The sequence below is a fragment of the Mesocricetus auratus genome, unplaced genomic scaffold (assembly GCF_017639785.1).
Source record: "Mesocricetus auratus isolate SY011 unplaced genomic scaffold, BCM_Maur_2.0 Super-Scaffold_100015, whole genome shotgun sequence".
Lineage (NCBI taxonomy): Eukaryota > Metazoa > Chordata > Mammalia > Rodentia > Cricetidae > Mesocricetus > Mesocricetus auratus.
The window spans coordinates 61,150,111-61,164,820 of NW_024429198.1; the positions used below are offsets into that span (position 1 = coordinate 61,150,111).

The following is a 14,710-nucleotide window of genomic DNA, read 5'->3' on the forward strand; positions in this document are numbered from 1 at the left end:
GCTGGCCTCAAACTCTTGATTCTCCTACCTCAAGAGAGTTCTGGGGTCACAAGTCTGTCCCCCCTGCCTGGCTGAGCTATGGCCCTACTATTTGGGGCTCATTTCTACTGCTTTGACGACTTCTTGCTAACTTTTAATTACTCACTTTTCTGCATACAACATTGTAGTTTCCGTGACCCAGGGCTTGCTCCCATTTCCCTGGTGGCACAGTCTTTCTTCCTTTCCAGGTTCAGTTATTTGCTAATTGTTCTTCCTCGAGGATTCATCTTAGGTGCCATTTTCTGGGTGTCTTTGCTGACTTTATTTTTTTGCTGCATTTCAGATCCTGTGTGTTTCATGAACCCTTGTGTGTGCATGCTTGCTATACTGAATAGCACAGGTTGCAGTCAACAACTTCTTGTAGAGCCATCTAAAGTTCTTTATGTCTTGTTAGGCACAGCGAGGCATGTCTGTAATCCAAGCACTTGAGTAGTTGAAGAAAGCTAATCAGTTAAAACAGTGTAGCTGAAGTTTGGCTGCAAAGCAAGTCCAAGCCTATGAGCTCTGTAACACAACTCCCTACCCCCCAAAAATAGTTCTAGTAATATATTGCCTTTGGCATAAATTCAGAACAGTGATTTAAAGAGCTTGAACTAAGAACCTTGTTTTTTGAAGAGGAAGAAATGAGAGTTGTACTTATGGAAAAAGAAAGGCGAGATTGTCTTTGGAGCTTTGCAGTGTGCTGCTTAGTGCTAATCATCCCTAAGATTTCCTTCCTAGACGGTTCTGTGGTTCACCCTCATGATCCCGTGTTCTTCGTGGGCTTCAAGACCCAGCTCAGAACTTCATAGCCTTTTGAAGTTTCTCATGAACAGTCCACCTGTATGCGACTTCTTTTCATTTTCCAAATCAGTACTTTTTGACATATTTTTTCCTTTTATTTTCTTAAGTAAATCAAATTTATTTTCAAAAAAAATATTAAGTCTGGGATTAAGCAGTCCAACATGATAGGATCAGCTTCGTGATCAGCATCCAGGTTCCTTTTCCAATAGCTGTCAATGCATCTCTCTGGACAGACTGCTTGCCCAGAAGACTCCATCCCTAGCACCACATAAATGGGATATGGTGGTGCAAGCTTATAATCCCAATCTTAGAAGGCAGAGGAAACAGGATCAGGAGTTCAAGACCAATCCTGGCCACATAGAGTATCTGAGACTATCCCCAATTACATGAGACACTAGTCACTGGGGCTGGGGGATGGCTTAGTGGTTGAGAGCAGTGGCTGCTTTTCCAGAGGACCTGGTTCAATTCTCAGCACCCACATGGCGGCCCACAACTGTCTGTAACTCCAGTTCCAGAGGTTCCAACTCCCTCACACAGAAATCCATGCAGGTAAAACATCAACGCACATAACATTTTTAAATAAATAAATGAGACCCAATACCCTCACAGAAATACATGCAGGCAAAACATCAATGCACATAAAATTTTAAGTAAATGAACAATAAATAAGTGGTGAGACCCTAGTCACAATAAAAGAGGAGGGTGAAGGAAGAGAGGATGTTCTCACCTAAGTATTTACGTGTTTCTCTGTCTCACAAGAGATGGTTTGGGGTCCTAAGCATGCCAGGAATTAAAATATGTTCGAAGTTAAGAAGTAGAAATAGCTAATGCTTCAAGATTCTGTTTTGTTGAAGATGAATGGAAACATGGTTGGGGATATAACTCAGTGACACAGTGCTTTTCTTGAATGTTCCAGATCTCTGGGTTTGATCCTCAGCAATTCCACCCCCCCAATAAATAAGTTCAAATGTGTGGAGGAAATGGATAAATGAATCCCGAAAGAGCATAGTGGGAAATAATTAATACATTCCACTTTAATGAAGTTGTTAACCATCTGTCTACCTGGACCAAATAGGCTGTGAGAAAGCTTAGGAAACTGTCCATTTTCTTAATTTTTTTTTACTAGGAAAAAAATGGTTTGGATGACCAGGAAAGTAAACAATCAATAGGAAGTGAAAGGCAGAAATTAAACTGTCTTTATTCATAAACAATATGGTCGTATATACAGAAAATGTTAGTCTCTTTTTAAAAAAAAAATGCTGTCAGAATAATAGGCTACAAGATCAATGTGCAAAAGTTCATTGTTTTGTTGTTGTTGTTTTGTTGGTTTTACGAGACAGGGTTTCTCTGTATTGTTTTGGAGGCTGTCGGTCCAGCCTGGCCTCGAACTCACAGAGATCCACCTGCCTCCGCCTCCCGAGTGCTGGGATTAAAGGCATGCACCACCACCACCCGGCTCATTATATGTTTAAATACTGGCAAGAGACAATTTTTTCATGTGTCTGTAGTTTATGTATGTGTGTGCCAAAAATCATGTCAAGGGTCTTCCTTGACCGCTCCCCGTCGTTAGTGTTGAGACGGTCTCTCACTGACCTGTAAGTCCTGGGTCTAGCTAGCTCCCGTGGGCTGCATGCTCAGCTCTCTGGGCACTGGGCACTGGCCCTGTGCTTGCATCTTAGACAGGAGGTGGGTTTTGTTGTTGTTGTTGTTAATACTTATTTACAATAGCTACAAAAAGTGATAGAAGATTAAAAAAATTAATACATGAAGGCTGGTAAAGGGAGCACACCTTTGATCCCCGTACTCAGGAGGCAGAGACAGGGTTCAAGGCCACCCTAATCTACATAGCAAGTTCCAGGCCAGCCATGACTACGTAGTGAGACCTTGTCGCGACATAGATATATTTAAGTCAATATTGAGACATTGAGACATTGACATGAGTAAGACATTCTGAGAGTTACTAAACAGCCTGATAAATAGAAAATCTTGATGGTCACAAATTGAACAACATCATTGTTTCTTCCCCAAATGATAGTAGATATGCAAAGAAATCACAATTAACAACCTTGTGTACTTTTTTGTACAACCTCAACAGCCTGGTTCTAAAAGTTATATGGAAATCCAAGGAGTTTAAGGATTTGTAAGGCAATTATGACCCCAGAGAAAGGAAAATCATTATTGCCTTATTTCACACCTTATTACAAAACTTCATTAATCAAGGTGGTATAGTAGCAGCATGATATAGATGAATAAACTATGCAGAAAGTCATTCAAAGATAGGAAGTCATTCGTAGACACACACACACACACACACATATATATATATAGAGAGAGAGACACACACACACACACACACATATATATATATATAGGGAGAGAGAGACACACACACACACACACACACACACACACACACACATATATATATATATATAGAGAGAGAGAGAGAGAGAGAGAGAGAGAGAGCCAGGTTTTTTTTTTTAAATAAAAGTGTGTAATTAAATAGGGAAATGAACTTGAATAAATATACCAGTATGGAGGTAGAAAACAACTTTCCAGGGTTTTTTTGTTTTTCTTCTACCCTGGGACCCAGAGATCAAACTCAGGTTATCAGACTTATGTGTCAAGTGCTTTTACCCACAGAGTTATCTAGCTAGCCCCAAAATAACAGAATATAGGGAAAAATAGACCTTAACCATTACTTTCCTTTTATGTAAAAATTAATTCAAGATGTACCACAGATGTAAATATTAAAATTTTAGTTTCTAAAAGAAAACAAAAGAGAAACAGTTTGCAACTTCTCAGCAAAAATTTCTTAGGTCACAAAAAATACTAATTGTAAAAAACAGTTGATATAAATTAAAAATAACTTCATTTCAAAAGACATCACTAACAATATCAAACAGGCCGCCACAAACAAGCAGTATAAGGTAATGTATCTGTAATGACTTGTATCCTGAATATAGAACAAATTCCTATAACAAAACCCCACAAAAACAAAAAACAAAGAAAAAAACCCAAACAAAAACCAAAACCCAAACAACAAAAATAAAATAAAACCCCATTGGTACAGGGTGGACTTTGGTTTGGCTTTGGTTTTGGTTTTTGGTTTTTTGGGGGTAGGGTTTTTTGTGTAACCTTGGCTGTCCTGGGATACACTCTGTTTCTAGACCAGGCTGGCCTTGAACTCATAGATCCTCCTGCCTCTCTACCTCCCTCAGTGCTAGGCTTAAAGGCGTGCACTGTTACTGCCCAGCAAACCCATGAGTTGTATTAGGATTAATTACAGAAATATGGGTGAGAAGTTACCTAAAGGAGTAGGCATGACTCAGAGACAGCTGTGTCACCAAAGCCACCTCAGCATGGTGACAGCTGGGAAATGGGGCACTGCACAGACCTACCAGCAGTTCTGCGGCTGGAGAGCCCTTACAGGTAGCCTGGCTGCTCTGCCCATTTCAGGTCGCTTAGCTACTGAGTGCCTCTCAGCAGCCCTCCCTGCTCATGTGTGCCTGAGGAGGAGGCCTGGGTGCCCCGTCAGCTGGAGGGACTTTCTGAGTGCCTCTCAGCAGCCCTCCCTGCTCATGTGTGCCTGAGGAGGAGGCCTGGGTGCCCCCGTCAGCTGGAGGGACTTTCTGAAGCCTTCAGTTGTTTGCTTCCTGAGCATGATGGACTCAGAGTGGAAGCTTCACCTCCCCTTAGAACAGCCTGGGTCCTGAGAGCGCCTCCTGGAGATGGAGAGGGCTGTTTGGAGGAGTGCCTGCCTGCTACACAACCCTGACTTAGCTTTCCTTTGACAAATCAGCTTTATCTTTGATGTGCAATATTGAATTTATCAATTTTGTTAACAGATCTGTATTTAATAACATGTTTAAAAACCAGATTTAACAGGCTTTTGTAAAAAAAAATTCATGTTTGTTAGTGCCAATATTCTTAAGAGTTCACAGGTTTTTTTCCCCTTTTATTGAAAATAGATTTTTTTCACACATTATTCTGATACAGTTCCCTCCCCTACTCCCCTCAGTCACTCCCCACTGGTTCTTGGCCACCCAAGCAGCGTTGGGCATGATACTGGTTGGTGACGCCCACAGGCTCTGTGTCGTTATCGTACCAGCTTATCTTGCACCCAGGGCACTCTTGTAGACTGAAAAATAAACATATCTTTTTGTTTTTTTGAGACAGGGTTTCTTTGTGTAGCTGTCCTGGAACTCACTCTGTAGACCAGGCTGACCTTGAACTCACAGAGATCCACCTTTGCCTCCCGAGTGCTGGGATTAAAGGCGTATGCACTACTGCCCAGCATAAACATATCTTTTTAATATCAAGTTTTTAAAACTTTTGTCAGGCATAGTGGTACATACTTGTGATCTCAGCACAGCCTGAGACAGGAGGACCACAAGTTAGAGACCAAACTGGGCTACAAAGTTAAGACATGCTCTCCCAAAACAAGCAAATCAGTTTAAATGAAGTTGTACTATATCCTATAGTATACTTCCAACTACTTGAGGGTTTTTGTTCTCATTTTGTGTGTCTCTGTGCATGCGCGTGTGCAAGTACAAGGAAAGCATGCAGGTGTTGCCTCTCTCTCCGCTGCGTAGGTTCTAGAGATCAGACTCAGGCCATCAGACTTGGCAGGAGGTGTCTTTTCCCGCTGAGCCATCTCTCCAGCTACTGTTGGAGCTTATTTTCAATAGCTGTCAGGACCCTGTGTTCAGAGGAAATTTTAGATCCACAAGTTTGACTCTTGGTTCCACTGCCCCTCAAAAAACGCCTTACAAGGGGCTGGAGAGCTGGCCCAGCCGTTAAGTGAGCTTGCCGCTTCTGCAAGCTCCCAGCTCCACGTGATGGGTCGCAGCTACCTTTAACTCCAGTTCCAAAGTGTCTGGTGTCCTCTTCTGGCTTGCACAGGCACCAGGCACACGCACAGTTAGTACATGCAGACAAAGCACTTACTAAAGGAGAGAAAGAAATCCTTACACGTCTCAGACACGGGGCTCGCTCAGAATCCCAGCAGCTGGAAGACAGGGATTACTGCAAGCATGGGGTGAGCTGGCTGTACCTGATGAGTTCAGGTCAGCTGGGACCGTATAACAAAACTCTCTAAAAGCTAGAGGCCCTTACAAGAGACTGACAGTGGCTTATACAGATAACACCAGCACTCCAAGGCTAGGACAAGAGGATCACAAATTACAGGCCTGTCTGGACTGCAATAGTAAGGCGGCTTCTCTATACAGAAAACAGCACCACCAGGAATTGGTCACTATTTCAGTCCTCAACGGCAAGGGCTACTCTGTGTTACGTTGATTAACTTTAGAGAATTGTAATATGCCTTTTCCTTCTTAATATCTTCTAGTTAACGATGAGTCTGGCCGAGATGCTGATGTGGGTGCCAGGGAGCACGTGGGTGCCAGCAGCTCCCTGCCGCCCCGGGAAGAGAAGCAGGAGCCAGTCGTGGTGAGACCGTACCCACAGGTCCAGATGCTGCCTGCACACCACGCCGTCGCGTCAGCCACCCCTGTTGCAGTGACAGCCCCGCCAGCACACCTGACACCAGCAGTGCCACTCTTTTCAGAAGGCATTATGAAGGTGACGTTTACAGTGTCACACCACACCACAGCTGCGGGCTAGCACTCGTAGCAAAGCTCAGAGAATCGCGGTCGTGCTCCTGTTTGGCTGTGCGTTCCGTCTTCCCTGTGACTTGGGGCTTTGCTGGGCTGCAGTGACTAGACTGAGCAGTTGGAACCACGGGACTTGTCTGTTACCTGACATTGTTGTTGCGGGACCCTTTCTATTACCCATTGTTGTTGGATTTTTATGGGACTGATTATTTTGAAACACAGTATTATACTATAGTCCAGGCTAACCTGGAACTCCCCCTTGAAGACCAGGCTGGCCTATACTTTCTGACAGTCATCTTGGTTCTGCCTCCCAGTTGCTGGGATTACAGCTTGTCTACCATATCTTAACCCTTTTATATAATTTCGTGTCGAGACTTGTTCTGCTTACAGACATGCTAAGTGAGTTTTATCCTGGTGCTCTTTTCCATGCTTTGCTGTAGTAGCTGATTAATTTGGAGGAATCTGAGCGTGTTGCTCTGTGTGCTACTTAAGTTAATGTTTTAGTTGCTGAGAGTTCTGTTTGCTTCTGCCCAAACATAGAAGACAAGGCATGCAATGTGAGCAGTACAATCTGGGCTTTACTCCCAGATCTACTTTGTACTTTCTGTGTGGCTGTGAGTAAGACGGTTGGTCCCGACTGTGGTCCCTTCCTCCATACTATAGAAAACTGTGATGCTTGGTCCTGTCTGTGGTCCCTTCCTCAATACTATAGAAAACTGTGATGCTTGGTCCTGTCTGTGGTCCCTTCCTCCATACTATAGAAAACTGTGATACTTGGTCCTGTCTGTGGTCCCTTCCTCCATACTATAGAAAACTGTGATGCTTGGTCCTGTCTGTGGTCCCTTCCTCAATACTATAGAAAACTGTGATACTTGGTCCTGTCTGTGGTCCCTTCCTCCATACTATAGAAAACTGTGATGCTTGGTGTCGTTTGTGGTCCCTTCCTCCATACTATAGAAAACTGTGATGCTTGGTGTCGTTTGTGGTCCCTTCCTCCATACTATAGAAAACTGTGATACTTGGTCCTGTCTGTGGTCCCTTCCTCCATACTATAGAAAACTGTGATGCTTGGTGTCGTTTGTGGTCCCTTCCTCCATACTATAGAAAACTGTGATACTTGGTCCTGTCTGTGGTCCCTTCCTCCATACTATAGAAAACTGTGATGCTTGGTGTCGTTTGTGGTCCCTTCCTCCATACTATAGAAAACTGTGATATTTGGTCCTATCTGTGGTCCCTTCCTCCATACTATAGAAAACTGTGATGCTTGGTGTCGTTTGTGGTCCCTTCCTCCATACTATAGAAAACTGTGATACTTGGTCCTGTCTGTGGTCCCTTCCTCCATACTATAGAAAACTGTGATACTTGGTCCTGTCTGTGGTCCCTCCCTCTATACTATAGAAAACTGTGATGCTTGGTGTCGTTTGTGGTCCCTCCCTCTGCTTGGTCTCGTTTTTTTGGTCCCTCCCTCCATACTACGATGCTGACAGGTGAACTATGTGATGCCTCTCACCTTGTGCCACTCTCCAGGTTGGATTTGTGTGCTTTAAAGTCAAGTGCGTCACAAGAGCAAAGCTGTTGACATGTCTCCTGTGGTTTTCCGTTTGCAGCCACCCCCGAAGCCCACCATGCCTAGCCGTCCCATTGCTCCTGCTCCCCCGTCTACCATGTCACTTCCCCCGAAAGTTCCAGGACAGGTTACTGTCACTATGGAGAACAGCATCCCTCAAGCTTCAGCCATTCCTGTGGCAACAATCAGTGGACAACAGGTTATTTTTTTCCCTACTTGTTAGCTTTCTAATTGTAGTCCCAAGCTATTGATCATTCATTGTGTATATAACTCTGGGATACATTAGGCACTGTCCTGAACAATTAAATGGTTTCTGATACCCACAGAGAAACAGTAGCATTAAATCAAAAGAAGGAGTAAAACCCAGGCTGCATAGTAGGTAGGCTGTATCCACTGAACATACACTATGTTAGGTACTACCTTTAGTGTAAAATCCCAAATAGTCATGAGCAGTCGGTACAGTCCCTGTGTGCTTGATCAGAAGGAAACAGCACTGAGCAGTTAAGTGTACCTCCCAGCAGTGTTGTTGGGAGTGTCCTAGGTTTTATTGGAGGATAGTAGTACATGTGTATCTGGGACTGATTGGTTCCTTGGTAGCCTTCTAATTGTGAACATTTATGTTGAAGACTCTTGTTTTAACTTGGAATTTTAATTGCATTCCATTTGAATTATAACACTTACCTGTGAAGAAACTAAATCTCAAAATTCTCTCCCTTTGTGTTTTCAATAAGATTAATGTTACAAAAAGATGCCCTGTATTTTCCGTTTAACATCTTACTAAGTAATCTCAGTAAATCAGAAAATGTCACCTGAGATGCACTTGCATTGATCTGCTAGAATACTGAAAGGGATGTACTGGAATACTTACGGCACTATCTGTTGGGTACTAACTGCATGTATTTAGAAATCTTCAGTAGCATAAAGAATAATGGATGCAAAGACCTATATGAATGAATGGAAGGAAGGAAGGAAAGGAAGGAAGGAAGGAAGGAAGGAAGGATGGAAGGAAGGAAGGAAGGAAATAGATGAGCGTATTGGCGCACACCCCTAGTCCCAGCACTCAGGAGATATACGCAAGTGAATCTCTGTGAGCTTGAGGCCAGCCTGGTCTACACAGCAAGTTCCAGGATAATCAGAGCTACCTAGTGAGACCCTGTCCCCACCCCCAAGAAACAAAACAAAACCAAGGAAATAGAGTAGGAGGTGAATCAGCCTGTGGCCAGGAGAAAGAAAGCAAGTAGGAAAGTCTGATGTAGCAGAGGTGAGTGACTGTGTGCAGACAGATTATCTCTTCCTGTCCTGGGATTTGGTGACTAGTAGTTGATGCTTGACTGGCAGGGTCATTATTTTAACATAGTAACTGAAAAAGCAGCAGCTAAGTGTTCTCAGAGCCCCTTCCCTTGGGGTCGTCACTGTCTGACAGTAGAGATTGGGTATGCTGGGTGTAGATGATGCTCACCATCCAAAAGGAATGGCCTCCTTCAAGAGTGTAGACTAGTATGCAGCCCTTGCAGCATGTATGCTTTTGCCCTGGAAATCTCCAGAACAGCAGGGGCTGGATGTTAGAGAACAGCCTGACCCAATTTGAAGGAAACTGATTTCTGTAAATAATGGCTAAGACCACCCTTGTGAAAACTGCCTTCTGTCCTGTTTCCTCCAGGGGCATCCCAGTAACCTGCATCACATTATGACTACAAATGTTCAGATGTCCATTATCCGCAGCAACGCTCCTGGGCCCCCTCTTCACATTGGAGCTTCCCACTTACCTCGAGGTAACAAGCACACAGTTTGCTCAAATTCTGGAAATACTGTAGCAGATGCATGTTTGATAGAACACAGACAACAGAGTGTGTACACAGTCAACCTAAAGTTAACGATGAGTAGAGATAAACCTTAAACAGTACAGATCTTAGCATGGTCTATTGTGTGCTTCTTAGAGCAAGCCTGTGTGTGTAAATCTAAAGGAAAATAAATTCTTGTTGTCATTATGAGACAGTCTTCCTAAGTAACCGTGGTTGGTCTCAAACATGTGGTCCTCCTAAGTCTTCCTCCTAAATGCTGGTTGCAGGTACACACCTCCACTCCTGGCTGTTTGTGTTGTGTTGTGTTTGTGACAGCGTCTTGCTCTGTAGCCCGATGGGCCTGGAACTTGATAGCATGCTGACCTTGAACTTATAGTAATCGTCTTACCTCTACCTTCCAATTACTGTGATTACAGGTTTGAACCCATTCCTGGCTTCTGATATTTTTTTAAGTTTACTGAAAATGTTTATTAAATTTTTTTATTTTTATTTTTTTATTTTTATTTTTTATTTTTTTGGTTTTTACGAGAGAGGGTTTCTCTGTATTGTTTTGGAGGCTGTCGGTCCAGCCCGGCCTGGAACTCACAGAGATCCACCTGCCTCTGCCTCCCGAGTGCTGTGATTAAAGGCATGCGCCACCACCGCCCAGCTAAATTTTTAATATTCATTGCAACAAGATTGATTTATTCTTACAAGTAAGTTAAAATAAGTTGTAATAAAATTAAGGCATTTTAACCTTCTTTTAGCAAGTAAAACAGTTGGAGGTTGTTGAAGAAAACCAAGCTAGCAAAACCAGGTTTACACAGTCCTAGTATAACCCAGCAATTCCCAGAATGTCATTCACTGACTATGTCTGTGGTATCAAAGCTACCGTAATGGAAATGCCTTTTTACACCACTGGTGTCTGCACTGCAGGAGCAAAGGCAGCACGAGGAGGTGGCATGTCACTAGTGACTAAAGTGTTTAAGCCTTAATCAAAATCTAGGCAGTGGCACCTTACTGTGCCACTCTGATGGCACCAAGCAGGATTGTTAATTGTGTCCTTCCTAATTGTGATTTAAAATTTTAAAAATTAACAATTTTTTTAAGTCTCAGCCTTTTAATACATATTTTCCTAATTCTCTTGATGATAAAGTAAGAAGTGTGCATAGTATACTGGAGCTGAAAATCCTCATGCTGTCCAGGTTGTAGCAAGTGTACCGTTTCCATGGACTATAGTTGGCTTTAGTAAGCAGTGTATCTCTAGGCTCTACTGATGGTTTTTCTTTTCAGGTGCAGCAGCTGCCGCTGTGATGTCCAGCTCTAAAGTCACCACAGTCCTGAGGCCAACGTCACAGTTGCCAAATGCTGCCACCGCCCAGCCGGCCGTGCAGCACCTCATTCACCAGCCAATCCAGGCATGTTGGGGTCGGAGGGCTGGGCCAGCACGGCGTGGGGCCTTACCGTCGCTGTGCACCCTGCCAGACACTGGGGGAGCCCATGCCCCATCACTGAGCTACTGCTCTCAGTTGAGGTTTCAAGGCTTTGAAGACTTTGGAGGATGCCCTTGAGCAGTACGGGGATAGTAAGAATTTGTTGGGAAAGTAGCAAGTGAGACTGGGTACTAGAGAAACATCGAGGCCATGCTCAGTGTCAAGGAAGACAGTGTGGTTACAGATAGTGTTTGCTGAGGCCAGCTAAGATGGGGGCTGTGACTTGGAAAGAGCGCTCTAAACACCTACAATTGTTGTGTACATTTTATGTGTATAAACATGTCTGCCGGGCAGGGATAGCTCACATCTTTAGTCCCAGCACTCGGGACGCAGAGGCAGGTTGATCTCTGTGGGTTTGAGGCCAGCCTGGTCTACAGAGTGAGTTCCAGGACAACCAGAGCTACACAGAGAAACCCTGTCTTGAAAGAAATAGAAAGTGTAAAACAATCCTTGTTTGAAGGATGGGCAGGGTTTGGTGATTTGATTGCATCTGTGAAAGTCGGGAAGGGTGAATGGGACTCGGGTGCTAGGAACGGGCGCAGAGGAGAGATGACCGACCCCGTTGTGGGGCTCCTCCTTCACACTTCCCACTCAGATGTAGTGAAAAAGATCAGCACTGAATGTCTGTGAGTGTAGGAGGTCTCGCCACCTGAGGCTGCCCCCTTTGCCAGCATGGAAGCCTGTCATCCGCTTGCCCTTTGCCCCAGCTTGCGTCCAACAGCTCCAGCCAGCCGCCTCACCAGCCCTCTGTGGAGAGCACTTGGATGTATGACGCTTTAAATGTCCACTCTGCACGGTAGTAAACCCTGAGAATGCCAAGCGAAACAGTTAAATCCTGGTTCACACCAAGGCAGTACTCTTTCACTATGATTTTATTAAAACATCATGGACTATCCAAACAAGATAGGAATTTTTGTTTCTATTAAAACAGTCTCACTACGCACGCCTGGCTGGCCTCAAATTCTCTATGTAGACCAGGCTGGCCTCAAACTCACGAAGATCTACCTGCCTCTGCCTCCCAAGTGCTAAGACTAAAGACTTGTACCACCACACCCAGTATGAAATAGGAATTTTGCCTACCTTTTTAGCAGTGCTGGGAATCGAACCCAGAACCTTGTATTTGCCTGTCTTCCCCTCAGCTGCATGTGTCCTGCTCTGACATCTACTGTTTCCCCCACCCCACCCGTTTGTCTCTTGGTATATGTGAGATAGTGTAGGTAATCCAGGTTTAGCACAATTTTTTTTTTTGTAATTCTGACCTGTCTTATGACATACCTAGAAAAAAACATTAGGGTACTGAGGACTTGGTTCCTTCTAGGCACAGACATACCCATCTGGAGGCCTACATTTCAAAATTGAGTTTTAGTGTTTGGCTTGGTGTTATTTTGCTTTTTGCTTTAATTGAAAGTATTTTTCCTGTCTGCTACAGTCCCGTCCACCCGTGACCACCTCCAGTACGATCCCTCCTACTGTGGTAGCAACAGTGTCAGCCACCAGAGCTCAGTCTCCCGTCATCACGACCACGGCAGCGCACGCTGCTGACTCAGCACTAAGGTACCCGGGCTGTCCTGTTTCCCCGCTTCTTTTGCCTTGCTTCCTCATTAACTCTGTAGTTAAAATGCTTTTTTAAATTGCACTCTAGATCAGGGCTCCTTAAACTTTTTCATCCAAGAAGTTTCCACATGGCCCTGCATATATAGGTATATAAAATAAGAGCAGAAACCAAACACTGGTAATAAATCCTAACAAAAAGTATTTAAGGTGCCAGAGAGATAGTTCAGCAGTTAAGAGTACTTGTTGCAAATGAATGAGCGAATGCTTGTTGTGCTTCTAATGAATGAATGAGTGAGTGAGTGCTTGTTGTGCTTCAGAAGACCTGGGTTTAGTTCCCAGTACCCACATTGGACAGTTCACAACCACCTCTTAACTCCATCTCTCCAGAGCCTAGTGCCCCTTCTGGTCTTCTGCAGCGCACATATGTGCTCTCTCTCTCTCTCTCTCTCTCTCTCTCTCTCTCTCTCTCTCTCTCTCTCTCTCTCTCTCTCTCTCTCTCTCTCCTCTCTCAATCTTTTCTTTTTAGAAACAGGGTTTCTCTGTGTAGCTCTGACTGTCTGTAGACCAGGCTGGCCTTGAACTCACAGAGATCCGCCTGCCTCTGCAGGGATTAAAGGGGTGCTCCATCAGCATCTGACTCGGGATCAGTTTTGTGAGGCTCACAGTCTGAACAGTCAAGTGCCAGTGTCGACCTGCTGGTAGTGCTCCACTCTTTAAGCACTGAAAAATGCCCTCCAGGAAAAAAGTAAAATCAGATGGAATCATAGAAAAGAAAGGAAAAGAGGAACGGGAAGGACACGGGGCGGTCAGCGATGGCTGGGGAGAGTGGATGCTTCCTGGCTGCCTCTCGTGCTCTTGGAACCATGTGAATTTCAAGTACGAAGGGTTAGGGTTGATTTGCTGAGAGCAGACGGTAATGGGGAGGAACAGATCTACAAGGCTGTCCTTTGGTGTGGCGTGGTTTCTGAACAACAATTCAGACAAGCAAATCCTACCTGTGTGTTAAAATAGTGCTTCTCAGCCTGTGGGTCCTGACCACCAGAAAACATTTCCGGTGGTCTTGCAAACTGAGACATGCTCGTTAGCAAAATTACAGTAGTAATGAAAACAGTTTTATGGTTGGGGTCACCGTGAAAGTTACCTAGCAGTGGCACACACCGTTAATCCCAACATGCATACACAGGCTTGCTTCTGTAGCTCGTGTACTAAAGTTGGAACAGTACAGAGAAGATTAGGACAGCATGCAAACTTGTGAAGCATTCTGTATTAAAAATACAATACACACAAAGGAAAAATAACAAACTGTCTTAACTGTGTACCATGCTTTCCACCCCTAAATCAGCAAAGTGAGTGTCTGTCTGTCTGTCTGTCTGTGAGACAGAGTCTCTAGACATATACCTGGTTGTTCTGAAACAGACTCCAGACTGGCCTCAGATTCACTGAGATCCACCTGCCTCTTTCTCCCAAGTGCTGGCATAGAGTAAATGTTTTATTTTCCATTAGCTGCATCGTCTCCTAATATGCTTGTTTGTTCCTTTGTTTTTGAAAGGGAGTCTTAATACGTTTCACAGGCTGCTCTGGAGCTCCTGAGCACAAAACATCCCTGTGAATATTGCACCTCAACTCTTGAGGCATAAAATTATATGGCACACCCCACTGGGCTTCCATATGCCCCCTTGTCTTTTGCTGTTGTCACAATTTCAGTAGGTTGCTACCAGTGAATCTGACCTGCAGGCTGTGTTTAATCCCGTTCCTTTGTTGGTCGTAACTGCAAGTTTTTATTTGAGTAAGGTTCTTCCACCAATACAGATGTTATAAAACTAGGGGAAAGGTCAGTGCTTGAAGTGTCTGCACAGACCAGTCATAGTTATCTGGAAT

The 14,710-nt window shown here is 44.2% G+C and overlaps 1 protein-coding gene across 5 annotated transcripts in view; it reads left to right on the forward strand.

Moving 5' to 3' along the window:
• The window catches only part of Sap130 (Sin3A associated protein 130), a 55,928-nt gene that overhangs the window by 2,957 nt on the left and 38,261 nt on the right, over positions 1-14,710 (forward strand). For all 5 annotated transcript variants that reach the window (XM_021234691.2, XM_013124812.3, XM_005065314.4 and 2 more), the window contains exons 3-7: positions 6,173-6,405; positions 8,045-8,203; positions 9,665-9,776; positions 11,079-11,203; positions 12,708-12,832. In XM_021234691.2, coding sequence (XP_021090350.1) covers positions 6,173-6,405; positions 8,045-8,203; positions 9,665-9,776; positions 11,079-11,203; positions 12,708-12,832 — 754 coding nt within the window. The remainder of the gene's footprint in view (positions 1-6,172; positions 6,406-8,044; positions 8,204-9,664; positions 9,777-11,078; positions 11,204-12,707; positions 12,833-14,710) is intronic.